This window comes from Aotus nancymaae, unplaced genomic scaffold (genome assembly GCF_030222135.1).
Source record: "Aotus nancymaae isolate 86718 unplaced genomic scaffold, 86718_ANA_hifiasm-v0.15.2.pri h1tg000008l, whole genome shotgun sequence".
NCBI lineage: Eukaryota > Metazoa > Chordata > Mammalia > Primates > Aotidae > Aotus > Aotus nancymaae.
Genome location: NW_026988419.1, coordinates 19,219,493 through 19,240,169, shown reverse-complemented (window position 1 = coordinate 19,240,169; position 20,677 = coordinate 19,219,493). Strand labels below are relative to the sequence as shown.

At 32.3% G+C, this 20,677-nt stretch overlaps 2 protein-coding genes across 5 annotated transcripts in view; both read left to right on the top strand.

The window, feature by feature from the left end:
- The window catches only part of SPAG16 (sperm associated antigen 16), a 1,059,797-nt gene extending 1,042,222 nt beyond the window's left edge, over positions 1–17,575 (top strand). For all 3 annotated transcript variants that reach the window (XM_064373027.1, XM_064373029.1, XM_064373028.1), the window contains one exon: positions 17,214–17,575. In XM_064373027.1, coding sequence (XP_064229097.1) covers positions 17,214–17,389 — 176 coding nt within the window. In that variant the 3' untranslated portion in view covers positions 17,390–17,575. The remainder of the gene's footprint in view (positions 1–17,213) is intronic.
- Positions 17,576–18,129: 554 nt separating this feature from the next.
- Positions 18,130–20,677, top strand: part of VWC2L (von Willebrand factor C domain containing 2 like) — a 175,041-nt gene continuing 172,493 nt past the window's right edge. For both annotated transcript variants that reach the window (XM_021666975.2, XM_012446371.3), the window contains exon 1: positions 18,130–18,861. The gene's annotated coding sequence lies outside the window, so the exon portion shown is untranslated. The remainder of the gene's footprint in view (positions 18,862–20,677) is intronic.

Sequence of the window (20,677 nt, the reverse complement as noted above, 5' to 3'; positions counted from 1 at the left end):
AACCAACCCACAAAGAACAAACAAAAAAAAACAGATCACGGCGTGGTAACTGACTTAATAAAGTGGGAGAAGCAGGCACCCAAATGCCTACGAGAAAGGCTTCCATATAAATGTGTGTGCATAGTCATAATAATGTAGCTGCTAATTTGTTAATACCGAAGCTAGAATTGTGTTCTAAATTAGTTGAAAAATGGAAAGATGATAACTAGGTATAATTACATAAGAGTCTCATATTCTCTCTTAATAGGAAGTCCATAGAAAATGTTTGAAATTGATATATTAAGAAATACTAGTAGAATTCATTATTATCCAAAATATATTATTTTCCAAAGAAGCAGCTGAAGTAATTTAAAGTAGGAATTGCTGGGAATAAAACTATGTGGTAGAAGGGTTTCGGGCAGAAATTATTTTTCGCCATAGGCCTATAGAACTTGATTTCTTAAACCATGTCATATATTTTCTCAACAAAAGTTACAATTAAAGTACCAATATCTTGTATGAAAGCAGTCATCTAATCTCTTTCCTTGAAATTAAACATTTTCATGAATCTCAGACAGCTTGTAGTGGAGAGCTTATCTTTATTTTGGTTGAAATCTTATAATAGACTTTCTACAGTTATGCTCTGCTCGTTGGTTGTCAGCCCCTGAAGGAAATATGCAAAATGTGGCTTCCCTTCAGTAGGTAGGGAAGTTTTGTTCAATAATACCCCAAATTGAGTTTAATATGTCATTTTTTAATCTTAGACTAGTTCATTGAATAACAAACATAAAAGGCAAGATAGTTATTTGATTATGTATGTAATCAATGAAAATTAGTATTTTCAGGTCTAAAAAATAAAATATTTTATGAATATTTTCTCAAAATAGCAAAATAATTAATAAAATATAATTATATAAAATAAATTGTTATACATGTCAAGATCATTTAAGTCAAAATGTGTATGTGTCACTTGTACAGAATTAAACATGATCCAATATATCTTTTAAGGTACATGTGCATTTGATTGGAACAAAGGATATTTTATACCCCCAATGCTTTACAACACTCATAACATGATATTGGAAAAAAAAAAAAAAAAAGAAAAATGTTATACATGAGAAATAATGAAAGTATTAATTAATTTCTAGAAAAAGAAACATATCAAAGCTTTAGATTTGCTCTATAAAAAGTTTTAAAGGGCGAATATTGTGCTATTTTGAAGAGACTCCTAATTTAGAAAGCTCAAATAATGTCTATTTTTTAAAATGGAATCTTTCTCTAGTCATAGGAAATGTACCACCAGAACTATGTAATCAATGTGAAGCAGATGGTGGAGCAATTATCTGGTGTATTTGGGCACTACCATTGGCCAATACATAGAATATGGGCCAGGAAATTTATTCTCTGTTTTCAGGCTGCTGTCGGGTTGTGATGGATAGTGCTGCTTAATGAAAATCTTTGTATTAATTTAGTTTCCATTTTATAATCCTCAACTAAATAGGCATCTCTCTCTGTCTCTGCCTCTTTCTGTCTCTTGTTTCTCTCTCTGTGCCTCTTTTTTTCTCTCTCTTTCTAAGTCAATTAAGAGCTATACAGTGATGATTTTAGGAATCTAATAGTTTGAGCTGTGATTTATTTTTTAATATCAGCATAGCTTGCTACTATCATTTTTTGAGGAAATAGCTGCTCCCTATACCAGTGTACAAATTTGAGTTGTTTCATTTACTTAAAATTGTCTAGAGGGTTCACAGTTTAGAGAAGACGCTATTTTGAATGCTGATTCAGAATTATGTACTAGAGTAAAAAAAACTTTAAAAATACATTTTAAAGCACCTACTTTGAGCACTTATGATAATATCATCCTAAGTGATAGGTATTTTACCTTTAATTCCAATTGAAAATGAGCTATTAATCTCATATTGGTTTCAAACTTTTATTTTTTTACTTTGTCTTTTTAGATCAGTTTTAGTTTCACAGAATAATTGAGAGGAAAAATTTCCCACATATTACCTGTTCCCAAATATGCACAGCCTCCTCCCTGATTATTAAAATCCCCCACCAGAGTGGCACATTTTTTACACCTGATGAACATAATTGACACATCATTAACCTTCAAATCCCATAGTTTATGTTAGGGTTCACTCTTGGTGGTGTTAATTCTGTGGATTTGGACAAATGTATAATGACATATATCCATCATAATCCCGTAGTATCACAGAGTAGTTTCACTGGCCTAAATATCCTCTGTGTTCTGCCTATTCATCCCTACCTCACCCCAACTCCTGGCAACCACAGATCTTTTTATTATCTCCATAGTTTTGCCTTATCCAATATGTCACATAGTAAAAATCATGCAGTATGTAACCTCGGCAGATTGGCTTCTTTCACTTACTAATACGCATGGATGTTTCCTCCATGCCTTTTCATGGCTGGTTAGCTCATTTCTTTTTAACACTAAAGAATATTCCATTGTCTGGATGTACCACACTTTATTTATTCATTCACTTACTGAAGGACATTTTGATTGCTTTCTAGTTTTGGCAATTATGAACGAAGCTTCTGTAAATATTCTTGTACAAATTTTTATGTGGACATAAGTTTTCACCTTCATTGGGTAAATACAAAAGAACACGATTGTGAGATAACTGGCAAGAGTATGTTTACTTTTGTAAGTAACTGCCAAACCATCTTCCAAAGTGGCTATAACATTTTGCATCCTCACCAGCAAGGAATGAATGTTCCTGTTGCTCCACATTCTCACCAGCATTTGGTGTTATCAATGTTCTGGTACATAGTGGTACCTTACTGTTGTTTTAATTTGCATTTCCCTGATGACATATGATGTTGAGCCTCTTTTCATATGCTTATGCACCATCTGTAAATCTTCTTTGGTAAGGTTAAGGTATTTGACCCATTTTGAAATATTTTTTATTATAAATTTTATTTTAGGTTCAAGGGTATGTGGGTAGATTTGTGACATAGGCAAACTGCATGTGACAGAGGTTTGGTGTACAAATTATTTCATCTCCCAGGTAATAAGCATAATACCTGACAGGTATTTTTTTCTGATCCTCTCCTTCCTCCCACCCTTCACCCTCAAGTATGCCCTGGTGTCTATTGTTTCGCTTTTTGTGTCCTTGTGTTCTCATCATTTAGCTCCCACTTTTAAGTGAGAACTTGCAGTATTTGGTTTTCTGTTCATATGTTAGTTTGCTTAAGATAATGGACTCCAGCTCCATCCATGTTGCTACAAAGGACATGATCTCATTATTTGTTATGGCTGCATAGTATTCCATGGTGTTTATGTAGCAAATTTTCTTTATCCAGTCTTCAATTGATGGGATTTATGTTGATTCTATGTCTTTGCTGTTGTGAATAGTGCTACAATGAACATATGCATCCATGTGATCTTTATGGTAGAGTGATTTATACTCTTTTGGGTATATATCCAATAATGGGATTGCTGGGTTGAATAGTAATTCTGCTTCAAGTTCTTTGAGGAATCATCACATGGCTTTCCACAATGTTGGCCCATTTTATAATTGGGTTGTTTTCTTATTCTTGAGTTTTAAGAATTCTTTGTATAGTTTGGATAATAGTCCTTAATCAGGTATGTCTTTTGCAAATATTTTTGTACCAGGCTGTAGCTTGCCTTTGTATTCATTGTTTATTTTAATAAAGTTCTCCTGTTTGTTTTTTTAATGCATTATCATACTTAGTATCTTCATTTATCACTATTTTGCTTTACAGTTGGTAAAAGAATTACTTAGACACATTGTATATATACATAGTTTTAGAATGCTTTGTACTTCTATGATAATAATTCAAAATTTTTAGTTCTAAATATAAGAAATGACATAGTAATAATGGTGATCTTATGTGATTGATATTTTTAAATGTTTTATTATTTTCCAAACATACATAAAAGTTAAGAAAATAGCATAATAAGCCCCACTTATCCACTACCCAGGTTTGACAACCATTAATATTTTGTCTGTTTTATTTCATTGATCCCTTCTTCTTACATGTTCATGTGTTTTATTCTCAAGAATCTGAATTTCCAAAGAAGAATATATTTTTTAATTTAAATATTGTCAACAGCAACGTAATGTGGTTTCTCAAAATGATTCACAAAAAATAGCTTTGATGTATGTGGTCGTTTATGTTTTTATATGTTATTTTTAAAATGATTTATTTAGAAATAACTGAAATAAATTCTTTCATATTCAGAATTTTTTATAGATTCACATTAAGATCTTTAGAACATGTGCAAAGTTGCCACTGAAACATAAAATGTTTATCTTTGATAAATAGCCCTTAAAAAAGCACTTTTCTTTAGCTTTTTTCCTAAAAATACTAGGATTATTAGGAAAGGCTTATAAAAATTATAACGTGTTTCTAATTTTAGAGATTATAATAATTTTATTGTTTAATTTAATAAGGAAAAACCAATGCAGCTTGCTGAAATTGTTTCTTTTGGGGAGATACTCTAGTATATCAATGCCACTGAGATATTAACAATCATAGCATCTAGTTAATGCAAAAAAAACCCTTGAATTTATATAATTTTTTATTTTCTAATGCAGATTGCTTATTACATTGGTGTTCAAACTTTTTCTGTTTCTTTGCAACTATAATTACCACTTTACCCCTACATTCCCTGAAGTTTATCCTTGGGAGTTTTTGCATTTAATAGCCCCACTGTAAATCAAAGGATCCCCAATATTGGTAGTCGTCTGTTTAACAAAATATTTGAGCTGATTTCTTGATAAAACTAGACGCCGTTTATTTGCATAAGAGTCTTTTAGGAGGCATAAGATGGATTGTCAGATGGAAAGACAATAGAAGCTAAAGCACTGTTTTCATGGCCTACAAGGTGGCTTATTACTTGTTTCTTTGTTTTCTTCTCTAATGCAAAAAATTGCACATCTGGAATGACTATCTGAAGTAGATATTTTTTAAATGCTTAGTGTTATTCCTCCTAAAATGACAGCATCTTGTTCATTTGGGTAATTCTCCTTATCAACTCTCATTTGTTGTGGTCAGTACTTAATCCTGGCCTGGTGAATTAGTAAATCACACCCTTCCACCTGCCAGCCGCATGATCCAAGCTAATCAATAAGGGAAAAATTTTACCCTCTATGAGACTGCTGGGCAATAGAGGTACTCTTTCCATAAACCTTAAATTTGATAGGCCGCGAGCCTAAACCCAGACTACCAAGTGGATAGAGTCTGCCTCAGTGTGGACAGATTCTTCCTCAATATGGATTTATACTGTTGGAATCAGAATATAGAGACAACGAGAGAAGGCGCCCTAATAACATCATTCCAACCTCTTGATCCAGCCATTTTTGGAGTCTGTTTATTTATATTTCTGTGGATAAACACATTTGTTAAACTTTAAAAAATGTTTTCCCTTTGCCACACTAAGTTGACTTTTCTTCACTTGCAACCGAAAATACCCTAATATTCCATGTATTCAGACAAGTCAAACTCCGTATTTTCTAATAATTGCACTGCCAACTTTGCCATTTTTATGCCTCCTGTATATAGCTAAATCATGCATGACTCATTACTTTAACTCCAAGTACTCATCAGTGCCCTTAATCTCAAATTGTCTACTAGCTTTTAGCAAAACCTCATTTGATCTAAGTGGAATGCCAGATGAAGAGGTTAACAGTGAGAAAGTATGATAGAGAGGGGCTGAATAAAGAACGAACTAATCACATGTTGCTTTAAATTTTCTATGAGATACAAAGCCAGGTCATCAGATTATAGAATGTTAGCTGAAATTTCCATAAAGATGCCTTCACAGAATTATGGTTAATATAAATTTATTTAGCAGTTCACGTAGCAGCCAAATTAGCTTAACTTTCTGGCATAACTACTTTTGTTTCCTCTCAGGCTGCAGGATAGAGGGAATTGTATAGACATACTTGGTTGGCATCCTTGTTCAGACCCCAGCTCTCTTATCTTAAAGGAGGTCTTGTATGTCTCTATGATTCAGTATTGTTCCCTGTAAAATGAAAATAATAATGCTGCTTTTGTACTTAATTGTAAGGATTACATAATACAACAGATGTAAAATATTTGGGAAAAAGATAACAATTGTAAGCTAGTGTTTCCATATTTTATTATCAACCACTTCAAATTATTTAAAAGGAAACCTCCATTAGGTATTAGGTCTGTGGGTCTTAATCAGGTAACAGTGACATATTTAAAATTTACAGGTAATATCTCTATTATTTCAGAGAGTTTAATATTTTTTAATCATCGGATTATACTACATTTAAACTAATTAATTTAACCATTCCCAGTTCATACAAGACCTTCACATTTGATATTCCAGCCATTATTTTCCTCTTGTGAGGAGGGTATCCATCTCAATTATAATTATTTTATCACATATTTTCATCTCTTTTTTTACTATAACTATTAATGGTGTAGTGATGCTGATTTATCACTTAGCCTCTTTCACCTAACAATGTTGCCCTGAAGTAGGAAAGGATGAAATTCTAAAATTAGGATGTAATTATTAACAATTCACCACCTGAACATTAACTAACAGAATCTGACAGTGGTTTTCCCCACAGACAAACCTCCACATTCAAGAAAGGGGATTCCTTTATAATGAATTAGTTCTGACACCAATGTACATTAAGAGAAGAACTTTCAAAATATTATAACTCTGACTTTTAGAGTCTTAAAATGTATTTACGGTTTGAGTAGTAAAATCTAAGCAATATTAAGGGTGGTTTTACTACTTTACAATAAGATAAAAATGATTAATTTTTAAATTAACTTTATTATATTAAATATAAGCCTTTGGTTCCTTTGCCTATTTCTAAACAGTGGAGAAGAATATATCACAGTCTCTGATTTGCTATAAACTATGTTTTGTGATGGCTTATTGAATCCTCAGAACTCAACTGGAACTTGCATTTCTTCTGTCATCAGCAAAAGCTTTTCTGAAATGTTTGCAAAGCTCCAGATGTTTGGGGTCTCTGAATAAATATTATTTCAACACTGATCAGCTGTATAGGTGAAGACCAAGTTAGGAAACAGGTCTACAAGGATTTCTTAATGAAAGCAGGTGGCTGTTGATATTTTAAATAGATTCAATAATTAGTTAGAACATTTTTAGGACTTTAGGTACATTTCACAAGGGATTTCTGTAATATTCAGAACGTAGCTCATGTTGGAAGCACCTGTTCAAGATCATCATTCATGCTCTCCTAATAGGAGGGAAAATATTTTTCAGGGGGAAAATATTTTTAAAACTACACACAGTAAGGCCAAAAGTTCTGTTCCTAGCAAGGTAGACTTAAATTTTTTGATTTATTCCTGTGCTATAGTTTAGGAATTTCCAGAGAATCAAGAACTGTCTCCGTAAGAAAGACATGGATTTCACATTAAAGACAGAAAAAGATATTTCACAATCACAGATTCAATCAATCACAGATTGAAAATATTCAAAAATAAAAAAATAAAAAATAATGGTACAACAATAAAAATATAAAAATATAACTATTTACATAGCATTTACATTGTATTAGGTATTATAAGTAATCTAGAACTGATTTAAAGTACACAGGAGGATATGCATAGGTTATATGCAAATACTATGCCATTTTATAGAACAGACTTGAGCATCCAAAGAGTTTGGTATCCGTCGGTTGGAAAGGATGTGAAACCAACACTCTCACAAATAGAGAGTGGCAACTTATATCTGTTTAAAACTGTTTACGGCAAGCTTCTAAAACAGGCTTTCTGCAATAAAACTCACTTGCTTGATCAGTAAATTCCATACCAAGTTCACATAATGGTAGATTGTCCTCAACTTCCAAGTGTTTTATATCCATTAAACATTATGTATTCTAAGTAAGGTAAACTTCCTTCTCTGTTATCATTTTTCAGACATGAACTTCTACTAAGAGAAATTTAAAATGCATTTGTTTTACACTCTTTATTTACACTTTGACATCAACTAATCTTTGCTCACAAAAGAAAAGTTAGGATCCTTTAGCATTCATATACATAGTAAAAATACTAGAAAAGTTTTTAAATTGTTACTAGCACTTAGGAAAGTTAAATTCTCAAGTAATATTTTTTTTCTGAAATGCACTGATCAGCAGTAAGGTACAAAGTAAACTAAATCACATTTCACATCTCTTTCAGTGGTGTTTCTGAAATTCTGAGTAATGACCCTGGTTGAGCCATTAATGCAAATCCTCAAAATTTAAGTAGTTTCTTGATACTTTTCATTTTGAGGCATCTTTTAAAGAAACAACAGATGCCTCTCCACATGCATTCAAAAAATCAATAAAATTAATCAATAACACTCTCCACAGGTAATAAATGCTCAGAAGCATTTCTGCCTACCTATATTGATTGAGAGAATTGCTCCAAATCAGTTCTGATGTGTATAAAAATCATTTCCTTATTGATCAAAGTTTCTGTTCCCTCTCTGATATGTTATTTCGTATATGGCACACAATTATTTTTGTCTCTATTCTTGTGTATTTGTAACAAACTTCTTATGATCTGTGCATGTGACTTATTTGAATAATATATAAAATGGATATTTTTGTTTCTTTGGGGAAAGCTATTGCTCAAAATTTAATCAAAGAATGAATAATCATGAAAAATTACTGAAGTTGTTTTAATGAGAAATGTAATGATGTATTTCATTCACATTTTTATTATTGATAATAAGCTTAAAGGTTTGAGTTTGCATCTATTTCTTATAACAAAGCTTCATTCATGCAGACACATGCCTCTAATCTAGAATGACACTATTACTGACTACATAAACAATAGAAAAGTGCATAGTTTTAGCCAATTACTGACTCATAATATTGCTGGAAAAGTATATTGGTGAAAAATGTAACATGTTCAAAACTATAAGTGAATTCTGTAACCTTTTTGCTAGTGTATGTGTTCAGAGTTCAGATGTAGAGTAATAAGAAAAATAGATATTCTGAATTTTCTAAACAAAGAAATTTTAAGTTTTGATAGATGCATTTAATAATTCTGATTAAAAATGACTATTTATTTAACCCAACCAATTTATATATCCACAGTTACCTTAACTAACAGCACGTGATAACTGACGGCTCATTTGGGACATTTTATTTGATTAATTAGAGTCCCCCAAGGAAATGCAACTCTTAACTCTTGATACATTAACTTTGTTGTGAATTATTCCTCTAACAAAAAATCAAATATTTCTGTCAACATGATTTAATAAATTTCATAACATAGGGTGTTCCATTACAAAATGACATAATTTAGCCAGCTAATATACCACCACAGTAAGTGTTCCTAAACCAGTATCATCTTCAAACTTGGACTTATTCAAAAGTTTCATGCCTCTCAGTGATTTTTACTTGGAATTTCAGGGAATAGGAATTTTCATAATGACAACTGAGGTCCAATAACCCTCTCTACCTTAGATAACTTTACTTTACCAATCTATCCAATTAATTTTATCTTTTCATAATTCTTAAATTAAGTTGAAATCTTTCAGCAAAACAAGAACTGTTTCTCTTTTCAGAAATAATTAGTATAAAAAATTGAATAAAATATGTTCACTATATTCAAAATATTATTGGGGTGAGACTAAGGAGATGTTTGTCAGTTTGGAAAGCATAAGCATTGGAAAGAAAATATAGTCTGGTTTGTTTCCCCTACATCAAAAATGACATGACAATTTTTTAATAACATCTTAATATAAAATGCTAACCTAAAGATGTGGAAGGGCTTTTTCTGCTCATTAAGGCACTGGGTACATTGGATAGTCTGCTGAAACTCTAAAAGAATAAGGCAGACTGCCTAAATTTCTCACTTAGTCTCAGGAAACTAGTTGTACAATCAGATTCTTGGAATCAATATATGCCACTAGGGTGAACATGAATATAAAATTTTTGAAATATTTCTTTTACTTCTGTACAAATTAATTTAAATGTACCCCTAGAGATAAGCACAGAAAACTGGAAACTGGAGTGACACCCTCAAGAAATGCTTTGATAGATCCATCTCTCAGTCATATTGCATTTTAGTAAGGGCAGCTTAATCAACGTGGAAGAGATGACATGGAGCCAGTAAAAAAAAGAAAAGAAAACTTCATCCAAGCATATCATAAAGGATAAGAGCATGAGCTTTGTAGTCATACAGACCTCCAATCCGCATTCTACGACTTACAAGCTGTGTGGCCTTGGAGAAGCTGCTTTTCTCTCTAACCCTCTTTTCTCTCCTCTGTAAAGCAAGGTATATGCTAGTATTTTCTAATAGAAATATAATGTGATATGTGATATATTATGATAATATGTTGATAATTTTAAATTTTCTAGTAGCTACATTTTTAAAGAACTTGATATGTTTATATATTTTTGTTTATATAGCAATATATATTTATGTTTATTAATTATATACATGTAAAATATGTTAAAATCTATAAAATATATCAAAATGTATATCCACATGTAATCAATATAAAAATTATTAATAGCCTATTTTACATTCTTTCTTCATTTGAAACGTGGTGAGCATTTTATAATTATAGCACATTCCAAATTGTACTAACCACATTTCACCCGCTCAATAACTACGTGTGTCATGGCTGTTATAATGCAAAGTACTGGGTACATTGGATGGTCTCCTGAAACTCTAAAAGAATAAGGCAGACTTCCTAGGTTTCTCACTTATTCCCATGAAACTAGTTGTACCATCTACTGATTCTTGGAATCAATAGATGCCACTAGGGTGACCATGAATATAAAATTTTTGAAATATTTCTTTTACTTACATACAAATTAATTTAAATGTATTCCTAGAGATGAGCATAGATTCAAACTAGAAACTAGAGTGGCACATTCAAGAGTTGCTTTGATAGATCCATCTCTCAGTTGTGTGGCATTTTAGTAAGGGCAGCTTACCTACCCCATAGGATTATTGAAGGATAAAATGAGATAATGTAGGTAAAGGACTTAGAACAGTGCTTGGCAAATAACAAGCACTAAAAATGGTTGTGTGAAAGCTGCTCCTATTATCCACTGATATTGACTATAATAGCCTCTTTGCTACGCTGGGGGAATGCAAAAATATATGGCATGGCCCCTGTTCCTGAGTAATTACAAAGTTAAGAATGTAAGACAAATACATAGTTAACTAGAATTAATGACATCTTATTATCACATGAATGGTATGAATGAAATAAAGTAAGTGCTCAGAAAAGGCAGATCTTCTACCATGGATCCCTTGTACCAACTTGGTGAAGAAAATCATTTTGAACTAGGATTTAATAGATAGGTTGACTTTTATTTGGAGATAATGGTTGGGGACCGTGGATACAGCTAGGAAAAATATTCAACTATAGGGAATTACAGAAGCAACAATCCAAAGATAGGGAAGTGAAAAGTATATTCAAGAATGATGGAAAATTGTTTGATGGAGAGCACAGGGTTTACATAAGAGTGTACTTGTGTTAGCAAATTCAGATTTGTATCAGAGTTTAGAGACCTTAAAAGCCATGCTAAAATACTTGGATATTATTCAATGTCTGAAAGAAATAATAATAATAATAATAATAAAAGGCACCGATTTAGGAGGTAAAGATCTGATTTCAGCCAGATCTGCACTGCCACAAGTGCAGTTTCCCAGCTTGGCCAAGTCACTTTGGTTGAGCTGTTTTATTTGTAACGTAAGATGGTTGGATCTAAAACAAAACAAACCTGAAAATTTCAGAGATGGAAAGGGCCTCTTTGTTGCTGCTGCTGCTGCTTTCATTGTTGTGTTTATATCTATGGCGTTTTAGGATGAGAGTAAGATTCTGAATAAATGACTCAGGAATTAATACATGTAGATTTAAATGAGAAAGAAAGGATCATTTTGAGAATTATTTCAGTGTTCATAGGATCTCAAAATAAGGATCTTAATATTGTGGACATAACAGTTGTAAATATTAATAAATAGCTGGGCTGGATTATAAAAACTTGGTTTAAAAAAGAATGGCTAGGACTTGGATTGAAGGTGGAGAGGGAGGCAAAGTGAGAAATGAATTTTATTACAGTTTGGAGTCTATAAAACAAAGATAATTAGTATTCATAACAGAAATGGGAGAACCAGTGTAATAATTTGGCTAGAGACATGGGAAGGGCTGTAAAATGAGTGTTTTCAGTTATTGGGTATAATTTTTAGTACATATGATATATGCATTATAGTGTATGTGTTTAGGGATTAGTGGATATATGTAAGTAGTGACTTTTGCAAGAACATGAATGTTTTAGTTTCAGAGTTTCACAAAGTAGTAGAATCAACATTAAATAAAACAATTATGAGATTAACATGAGCATTAAATTTAAGAGCTTATGCAACTAGGGAGTTCAATGATATCTATAAAGAAGCTCCAAAGTGTGACACTCATCTGAGTCTTTTTTGCTTATTATTATTATTATTATTATTATTATTATTATTATTATTATTATTTTACAGACAGGGACATGCTCTACCACCCAGAATAGAGTGTAGTGGTGGGAATAGCTCACTGCAGCCTTGAACTCCTGGGCTCAAGCAATCATTCTGCCTCAGCCTCCAGAGTAGCTAGGACCACAGATGCATGTCACCATGCCTGGCTAATTTTCTTTCAAATTTTTTTGTAGAGATGGATTCTCACTATGTTGCCCAAGGTGGTCTCAAATTTTTGGCCTCAAGTGATTCTCCAGCCTTGGCCTCTCAAAGCATTAGGATTACAGGCATAAACCCAGTTGGCCCTAAATCTTAATTTATGAAAGAAATTCTAAAGCCAGTAAATGAAGCAAGACTTTTTTAGTAATAAAGTGTTCAAATCAAATCTCAATTCAAGGCTGGGCAAGTTGGCTCACGCCTGTAATCCTAGCATTTTGAGAGGTCAAGGTGTTTGGATTACCTGAGGCTGGAAGTTTGAGACCAGACTGGCCAACATGGTGAAACCCTATGTCTACTAAAAATACAAAAAATTAGTTCGGCTTGGTGGTGGGCACCTGTAATCCCAGCTATTTGGGAGGTTAAGGCAGGAGATTCAGTTAAACCCAGGAGGCAGAGGTTGCAGTGAGCTGAGATCAAGCCTGGGCAACAAGAGTGAAACTCTGTCTCCAAAAAAAAAAAAAAAAATCCCAATTCAACCTTCTGTGAGTCTCCTTCTTTATTGTCTCAGAGAAAATATCTACATCATAGGGTTGAGTGAAAAACATGGTGTAAAAAAGAAAGTTCTAGATATTCAATAAATGATGGTTACTATCAACTCATTCCAGTAAGTCTGGATGACAAAGAAATGGGCTCAAACCCTTTCTATTTAAAAATGTCATAAAGGTTTTTGTGCTCCTACTTATAACACACTGTGACTCTTCATGCAACAAGCATGTATTAAGCACTGATATGTCAAGTTCCATGACTGTAAAGAATATTGCAATAATAAGCAGCGTGCATCTCAACCGTAAGGAGAATTTGGCTTCATGAGAAGGAAGTAAGTATTGACAGGTTTAAGATAACTTCTGGCTTTTCTAGGTATACACTGTCAAAATCAATTTCACTTCTCACACATTTCTAAAATTAATTAAAAATTTAATAAAAATTAATGAAAACTGAAAACTTTCAAAAATTGTAGCTTGAAAAAGTGTTAATATTACACACTTTATTAGCATGAGAATAAGAGTTTCCAAATTATGTTAGTTTATCTAAAGTGATTTTTATACCCAGATAAAATTTTACCACTCAATTTGTATGGATTAATTCATTCTATAAACTTCTTCAAGGGATTCTATTGTTAGTAATGCTTAAATGAGTAAGTACATTCAAATATTCAAGTTTTTATACCAAATTCAATTGAAATTGTTATTCAATTTTACTAAAATATTAGTGAAACTATTTCTTAAAATAAACATGGCATATAAAGGAACTATGTTGTGTTAAGAAAGTTACAAATTTATTTGGAGCTAAATTTGAGAGATCCTCTAATTTATAAAATTTGATTGGATCAATTAATAGCAGAGCAACGCTTTGACGTTAGGAGAAATTTAATTCTCGTCTTCAAAGCCAAAAGGAGTTGGCAAATTCATCTAATAGTGTAAAATGGACAGCAACATATGTTCCTCATTGAGCCCTATTGGTCAATGAAAAGGTATTGATCTACGAAACATGAAAATATTCTAAAGTCTTGGCAGATAAAAATAAGTATTGATCACATTTTTAAGACATATGAATGAGGAGTCATAATCACTCACTATTGATATATACTGAGTTATTTATATAAAAGAATAGCAGTTACAAAATTAAATCAATCCTCTTCCTAGACTGTTTATTTTCTTTCCATTCTGTGAAAAGTTTGGACATTCTTATAAACTGAATGTTAATAAAAGAAAAAAAGCAATACATTTTTTACATAACAGATGTTTAAACATTTATCTGTATTTTATTTTAAAACACCTTTATGAATCAATTTTGACCATTTTTATCTTTAAACTGCTGGTAAACCATACTACTCTGTTTTTATTTACAAATACAATTCATGTGATTTTTTTATGGAATGTGTGCATTTATAAATTTTTATAATTATTCTTGTTAAAACACTATGCTAAATGACATTTTTAATAATCTGTTCAGAAATTATGTTACAAGACAATATTCTGTTTTAAATATTTTAATAAAAATTTTAAAGTAAAAATAAACTATAATTATTTTAATTTCACATTTTTAAGGAGACAGATTTACTTTAATATGAACATTATTACTTCAGGTTTCACATAAATTCTCAATGACACTATTAAAAATTGTATTTCTGCCATATTTTCATTCCATTGACCGAGTTCTGATATAGTTAAATCTTCTATTCTCCCTAATTTATCATTAAGACCCTGACATTCAGATGACAAGTGATTTGAAGTGTAGTTTGTTTCTCATTGCCAATGACCAGGAAATTTAAAAAGATACCCATGCACTTCTCCATAAACACTTCCTCTACAAATGCTCCACTTTGTAGAGATGCTACCAGTAATGAGATTGTGGTATTTTTGTTTTTGTTTCTGAGAGTACCTCTTCTCTCTCACACCACCTGGATACTAAAGTACTAATATAGCAATTGACCCACCTCATAAGTAATTTTGAACATTTTCTAACTTAGAAAGAGGTTAGCATCCCTGTTCCCAGCAAAACTAATTTTTAAGTCACACATTATATGCCATGTAATAATCCAATATACTTTAAATGTTGAACATGCTTATAAATTTATACTCATTTTAGCTATTAGTTATGATACATACTCAGTCTTGCAATCTTCTGAAAATGAGTTCAGGTAAACCTGAAAAACCTCATAATAAATTTGCTGACTCAGATCTATCCTCGAAAAAACAAATTTTTGAAACACCTGAGGCATGGTGCTATTGAATTAACATTAGGTTACAATACTATCATTTTCTGTATTTTATTAAACAAACTTACAGAAATTATCAGAGCCTTCATAAATATTTCCAATTGTGATTTTTACAGATTTGAATAACGATTTGAAGCTAAGTATTTTTCTTTTTCTTTATGAACTTGGTTCTGTTTGGTGTTGTCTGGTTTCACAAATAGAAAAGAATATTTACCCCCCTTTAAGCTGTTGTATAAAAACTATAAGAAAAAAGTTATTTGATTCTTGGGAAAGTCACAAATAGCAATTGCCTATAGAGTGAGGTTGGAAGTGAAATCCATATGTAATACCTCTGTCAGCAAAGACTTAGTGGAAGAGGGCTTATAATAAATATTCACATCTGCTTCTTTGGACACTCTAATCCATCCTAAGGATCTTTGCTGTGTCAGGCTTTGTTCTAGATGAAGAAGCCCAGTAGTTATAAAGGTTTACAAATAGGCTGTATTTATCATGGTTAGCTTTACTTTTATAACTTTTCTCTGTTTTAGAGATATTCATGATGATTGGGGGTAAGATTTGTGATTAAATATTACACTATAGCTTTTATGGTGATATCATTCTAGAATTCTTATTATAAAATGGACCAATGCTATTTTCACAATACATCACTTACCTAAAATCTGTCAAGAAGGCATCATTGATAACAATGCTATGCTGGCTGTGGAAAACATAATGGCTTAAAAGCCCAGGCTCTGGATTCGAAGTGCTGTGATTAAATGCTAGCTCCTTCTATACCTAGGGTGTCATTAGTTTGTCTTTCTAAGCCTCTGTTTCTTCACCTACATAGAGGAGTTAATACTATTTATCATTAGATTATTGTAAGGATCATATGGAATTATGCATATCAAGCACTAAATATGGTATCTATCACATTAAAAGAGTTTAATAAATTTTAAATATTATTACTGGAACAATAATATGCCTTCTAAGTACGATTAAGTAATCCCATGGATAGTACTAATGTCATACTTATTTACACTAAATACTGAGCTTACATAAACACCTTCTATTGCTTTTACTTACCTCCAAGTCCCATGATAGTTTGTTACTGGACTTCCTTAATAAAAATATTAATTAAAATTGGATCCCTGATTTGTTTTCACTTTCAGGAAATGAGTGACTATAAAACATATGGTACAAAAATTATGCAAATACCATGTGCTGTATTTTTTCAGAAAAAAATTAACAAAATTTGAATTCTAAGCTACAGTAAACCCTCCAAGTCCTTTTCAAATGGATATTTGTTTTGTTCATAAGTATCACAATTTTTAAAGCAGGAATGTATATTATTAAGTTGCAAGTAATGACTAACATAATTATAAAAAGTAAGTTTAAAGAAGAATACAAATTTTAAAATATAAATTATCCATATAGATACAGATATATATGTTTTCCATACATTTTGAAAGCTATGCCTTTTAAAACTTTTAAACATATATTTGAAAAAGAAAGTTGCTTTGCATAGATGCTTTCAAAATCATCTCCACAAAATGCTTTAGTAATCACAAATAAAAAAGAATAGTAGGACATTTGAGGAATTCTGCATATAAAGGAGATAGAGCATTAGGCTTTATGTCCCAATTCAAAAATGTTATAATCTAATGATTGATGTGTCTTGATTTTGACTCAATTTATTTCGTATACCTACAGGAGCTACTTCATATTTAATAACTGACATCTAACACAGAATGATCATTGAAAGAAAATAGAATGCTTCATTGCTTATAAACTGTGAACGCTTGAAATAAAACTTTGATTCATTCTCTCTCTCCTCTCTGTCTGTCTCTCTCAGGTCGAGTTTTAGCTCAGGCGAGTGGCAATGGTGTTATCCATTTGCTAGATCTTAAATCTGGGCAGATTCACAAATTGCTGGGCCACGAAAGAGAGGCGCACACGGTTGTGTTTTCTCACGACGGGGAGATTCTGTTTTCTGGAGGCTCTGACGGCACAGTTCGAACGTGGTCTTGACCGTCAGCATATCCCGCTGCGGAGGGTATTCCCTTTAAGGCTTGAAAATGCCTCCTGTAGTCCCAAACCAGTAAATAACTGGTTAAATGTGCCAACAGGTAACATTCACAGTTTGCTTTAGAACGTGCTTTGGACATATATTTTAGTGCTCATACTGTTACTAATAAAAAAATAACTTTATGCTCACTCATTTGTGTCGGGGGCTTTTTTCTCTCTCGTTTTGATCAGAATTTAGAGGCACGGCATCTTTGCTAGGGGTTTTGAAAGAAACAGCTTTACAATGACGCCTAATGACAGACTAGATGAATTACAGGAGATTGATTTTTAATGTTAGAGAACAAACTGCAGGAAAACCTGGCTACTTTTTTTTCTTTTAAAATCAGATCCAAGCTGCAAGAAGACCTGAAGTTTAATCATGCAGCACCAGGCAAGTCTTTCTGCTACCAAAGGGTCAAATAGAATCGACGAGCATACGTTTTTAGATTCTTTGACAATGATTATGCTTTATCTATTAATAATAATCAGGGACTGCAGATGGCTTAAATCTAAATGCAAGTCTCTTCCGGAACTTTCATCTCTGCTGCCCATCCTAGAATGCGTTAGGTATAATTACAATTTTTTAGAAAAAAAAAATTTTATTTGTAATTTCAATATAAACAAGTATCTCGCACATAGAATGCCTTTACCCCTCCTGATGCACGCATCCGCTGTATAAAGTGCGACTGCTTCGAGAGCACTCTAGCCTCCTCTAAAGCAGCTCGGGGATTTCGACAGAGCTGGGCTCAGAAGCCAGTTGTTGGCGCTGTCCGTGGTGCTGAGGAATTCCCGGCTGCCGGCAGAATAAGCTCCAAATCAGCAATCTGCAAACTGCTCTCAGTGATGCAGAAACCCAGCTAAAGTTGCTCCTTTCCTTCACGTCCACAGTTAGTATTTTCCGGCGTGTAAGAGGGGATTCAAGCAACATACTGTGGACGATGGTGATGGTATTGCCAGCGGAGTGGGCTTTAAGCTACAGCATGCTGTTGCTGTTTGTGATCCTCAGAGCCTAGCCAAATCACCTCTACTGCCGTAGCAAACACTGTGTAAGTGAACTCATGTGTGGAGGAGGCGTAATCAGCCGGGAAATTTCATAGAAGGATCTAAGAAAATGCTAAAAATAAGTTCAACATGATTCTGCTACTGGGGTCTGGATTTCTACAGGACCAGCACTGCTTCTTGCTTTGAATTCTGAAGACCGGTCCAAAGCAAATTTCTTATGTGTGTCTGCTGTGTTTCTTTCTGGAAGGGCGGGAGACTGCTTCTTTACTGTGTTTTGAAATGGGAGGTAGAGAGAATGGATTGCCTTTAATTCATGCCTAAAAATGTATTCTTTGGGTAATTAAAGAAGAACTGCTTTCCTAAAACATACCTGACCTTTTAGTTCATTTTGGGCTGTGACCCCTACCTCCACCATTAACCTCCAGAGTGATTAGGTAAGTGTATCTTATGACATGAGTTATATTTGTTTTCTCAAAGAAATAGATGCAGTCATTTTAAATCAAATGTAGCAATATGGGGAGGGGGGGAAAGTTAAGATGGGAAGTGATCCTCAGTTTAGTAGTGTTTGCTTTCCTATTAAACATCTTCAGATACACATTATATTTGATATCTCCAATGTTTCTTCTCTTAAATAAATAGTGTCTTAAATTGTACTAGGGCAGCTCAATTATGAAGAAGGCTTTTATAAAAAAAATAGCCTAAGAACTTTGTTATATTGAAAATAAAAGCTTGCTTTATGCCATGCAGATTTTAGGATATATTTCATATAATAAAAACATATTATGTTTATATAAAGTAGATATTACATTCCTATTTTTACCTCTAAGTTTACATTTACCATAACCTAACACATTAATGCCTACCTGTGGCTTACAAAGAGATCATTTTCTGTCTATGTCCCCTTGAAGCAGAATCGTATGTGTATTTTATATGGCTTATCTTGCATGTATTGACAGATACTGCTGGAATATTATAAGGAAGCACAGTAGCTTTCTTTTCCTCTAAGGTAAACTTTGTAAATATGTGATGTATAAATGCTTGCTTTAATTAGTAAATTATATTTATGCTTTTTCAGAAGCTTCTGTTATGTTTGTTATCTCTGTAGTAATTTGAGAGAAAAAAATGCTTTGTCAAAGGGAGCTTCCAGATTCTCAAGTAGAATTATAGGTTTGCATTTTCTTGTTCTGTCATGACTCATTATTTTTGACATATTTTATAAGAAATCATCTGCTTTATTATTGCCTACTCAAAGGGAATTCTAATATCAGAGGATATCAGAGGAATTCTAATATCAGCTTTCTCTGAAAAGAGGGCATACTACCTTCCATTTTACTATTACTAGAATTTGCATATCTACCTTAAAATGCAAATATAATATAATAGTTTATGAAGTTTCCTAATATCATCTTTATCTTATTTTAAATTATCATCTGTATATGTTAAAGTGAAGAGACATGGTTTTCATTGCTCTTGATATAATCTGAAGATAAACCAATGGATAACATTTATAACTGACCTGAAAATGTCCTATATACAATCTTAGTGATATTGGCATGAAGCCAATCACATTTAAATAAACAAATAAGCTATTTGACAACAATTTTCCTTATTTATTACTCCCTAAAGTCAGTTTCCTCAGAGCCTCTGTGTGAGTTAGTCATTCTAAATATTTAAATAAGAGCCCACTCCCAACGCTTCACATCAAGTACCAGTACTAAGTGGAGTTTACAAGAGTCAGAGTCACAAAATTAATAAGGCACATTTTCTATGAATGGTTAACATTAATAACTGTTTTAAGCAACTTCCATAAACAGTTTTAAGCTGACATCTTTGTGCAAATTGCCTACATGCAAATATTTTTGACATTTCAAGAGTTATGTTTTCAAGATCTCATAAATTGTAACTATATTATATTGAAATGTTTAAATAATACTATGTATCTACTAGATTTAAGTTACTGTGAAATAAATTTATAGATAGATCTCTCCTGCCCACTAGGAGCTTACTTCTTATGTAAAATAATGTGGACAAGAATACAAATACATTTGTTTTTAACAATTTCTTTTAAGCACATGGAATTCTCTTGTATTATTTTATCTCATTATTTCAAATTTTCTCTTGTATTATTTTATCTCATTATTTCAAGTTTTCTTTCTCTTGATCGCTATGGAATAGTCATTCTGTTTTTGTTATTAACTATATTTCAAAAATCCAGATTCATGTTCACTGAAACAGGTAACTGATGTTGAT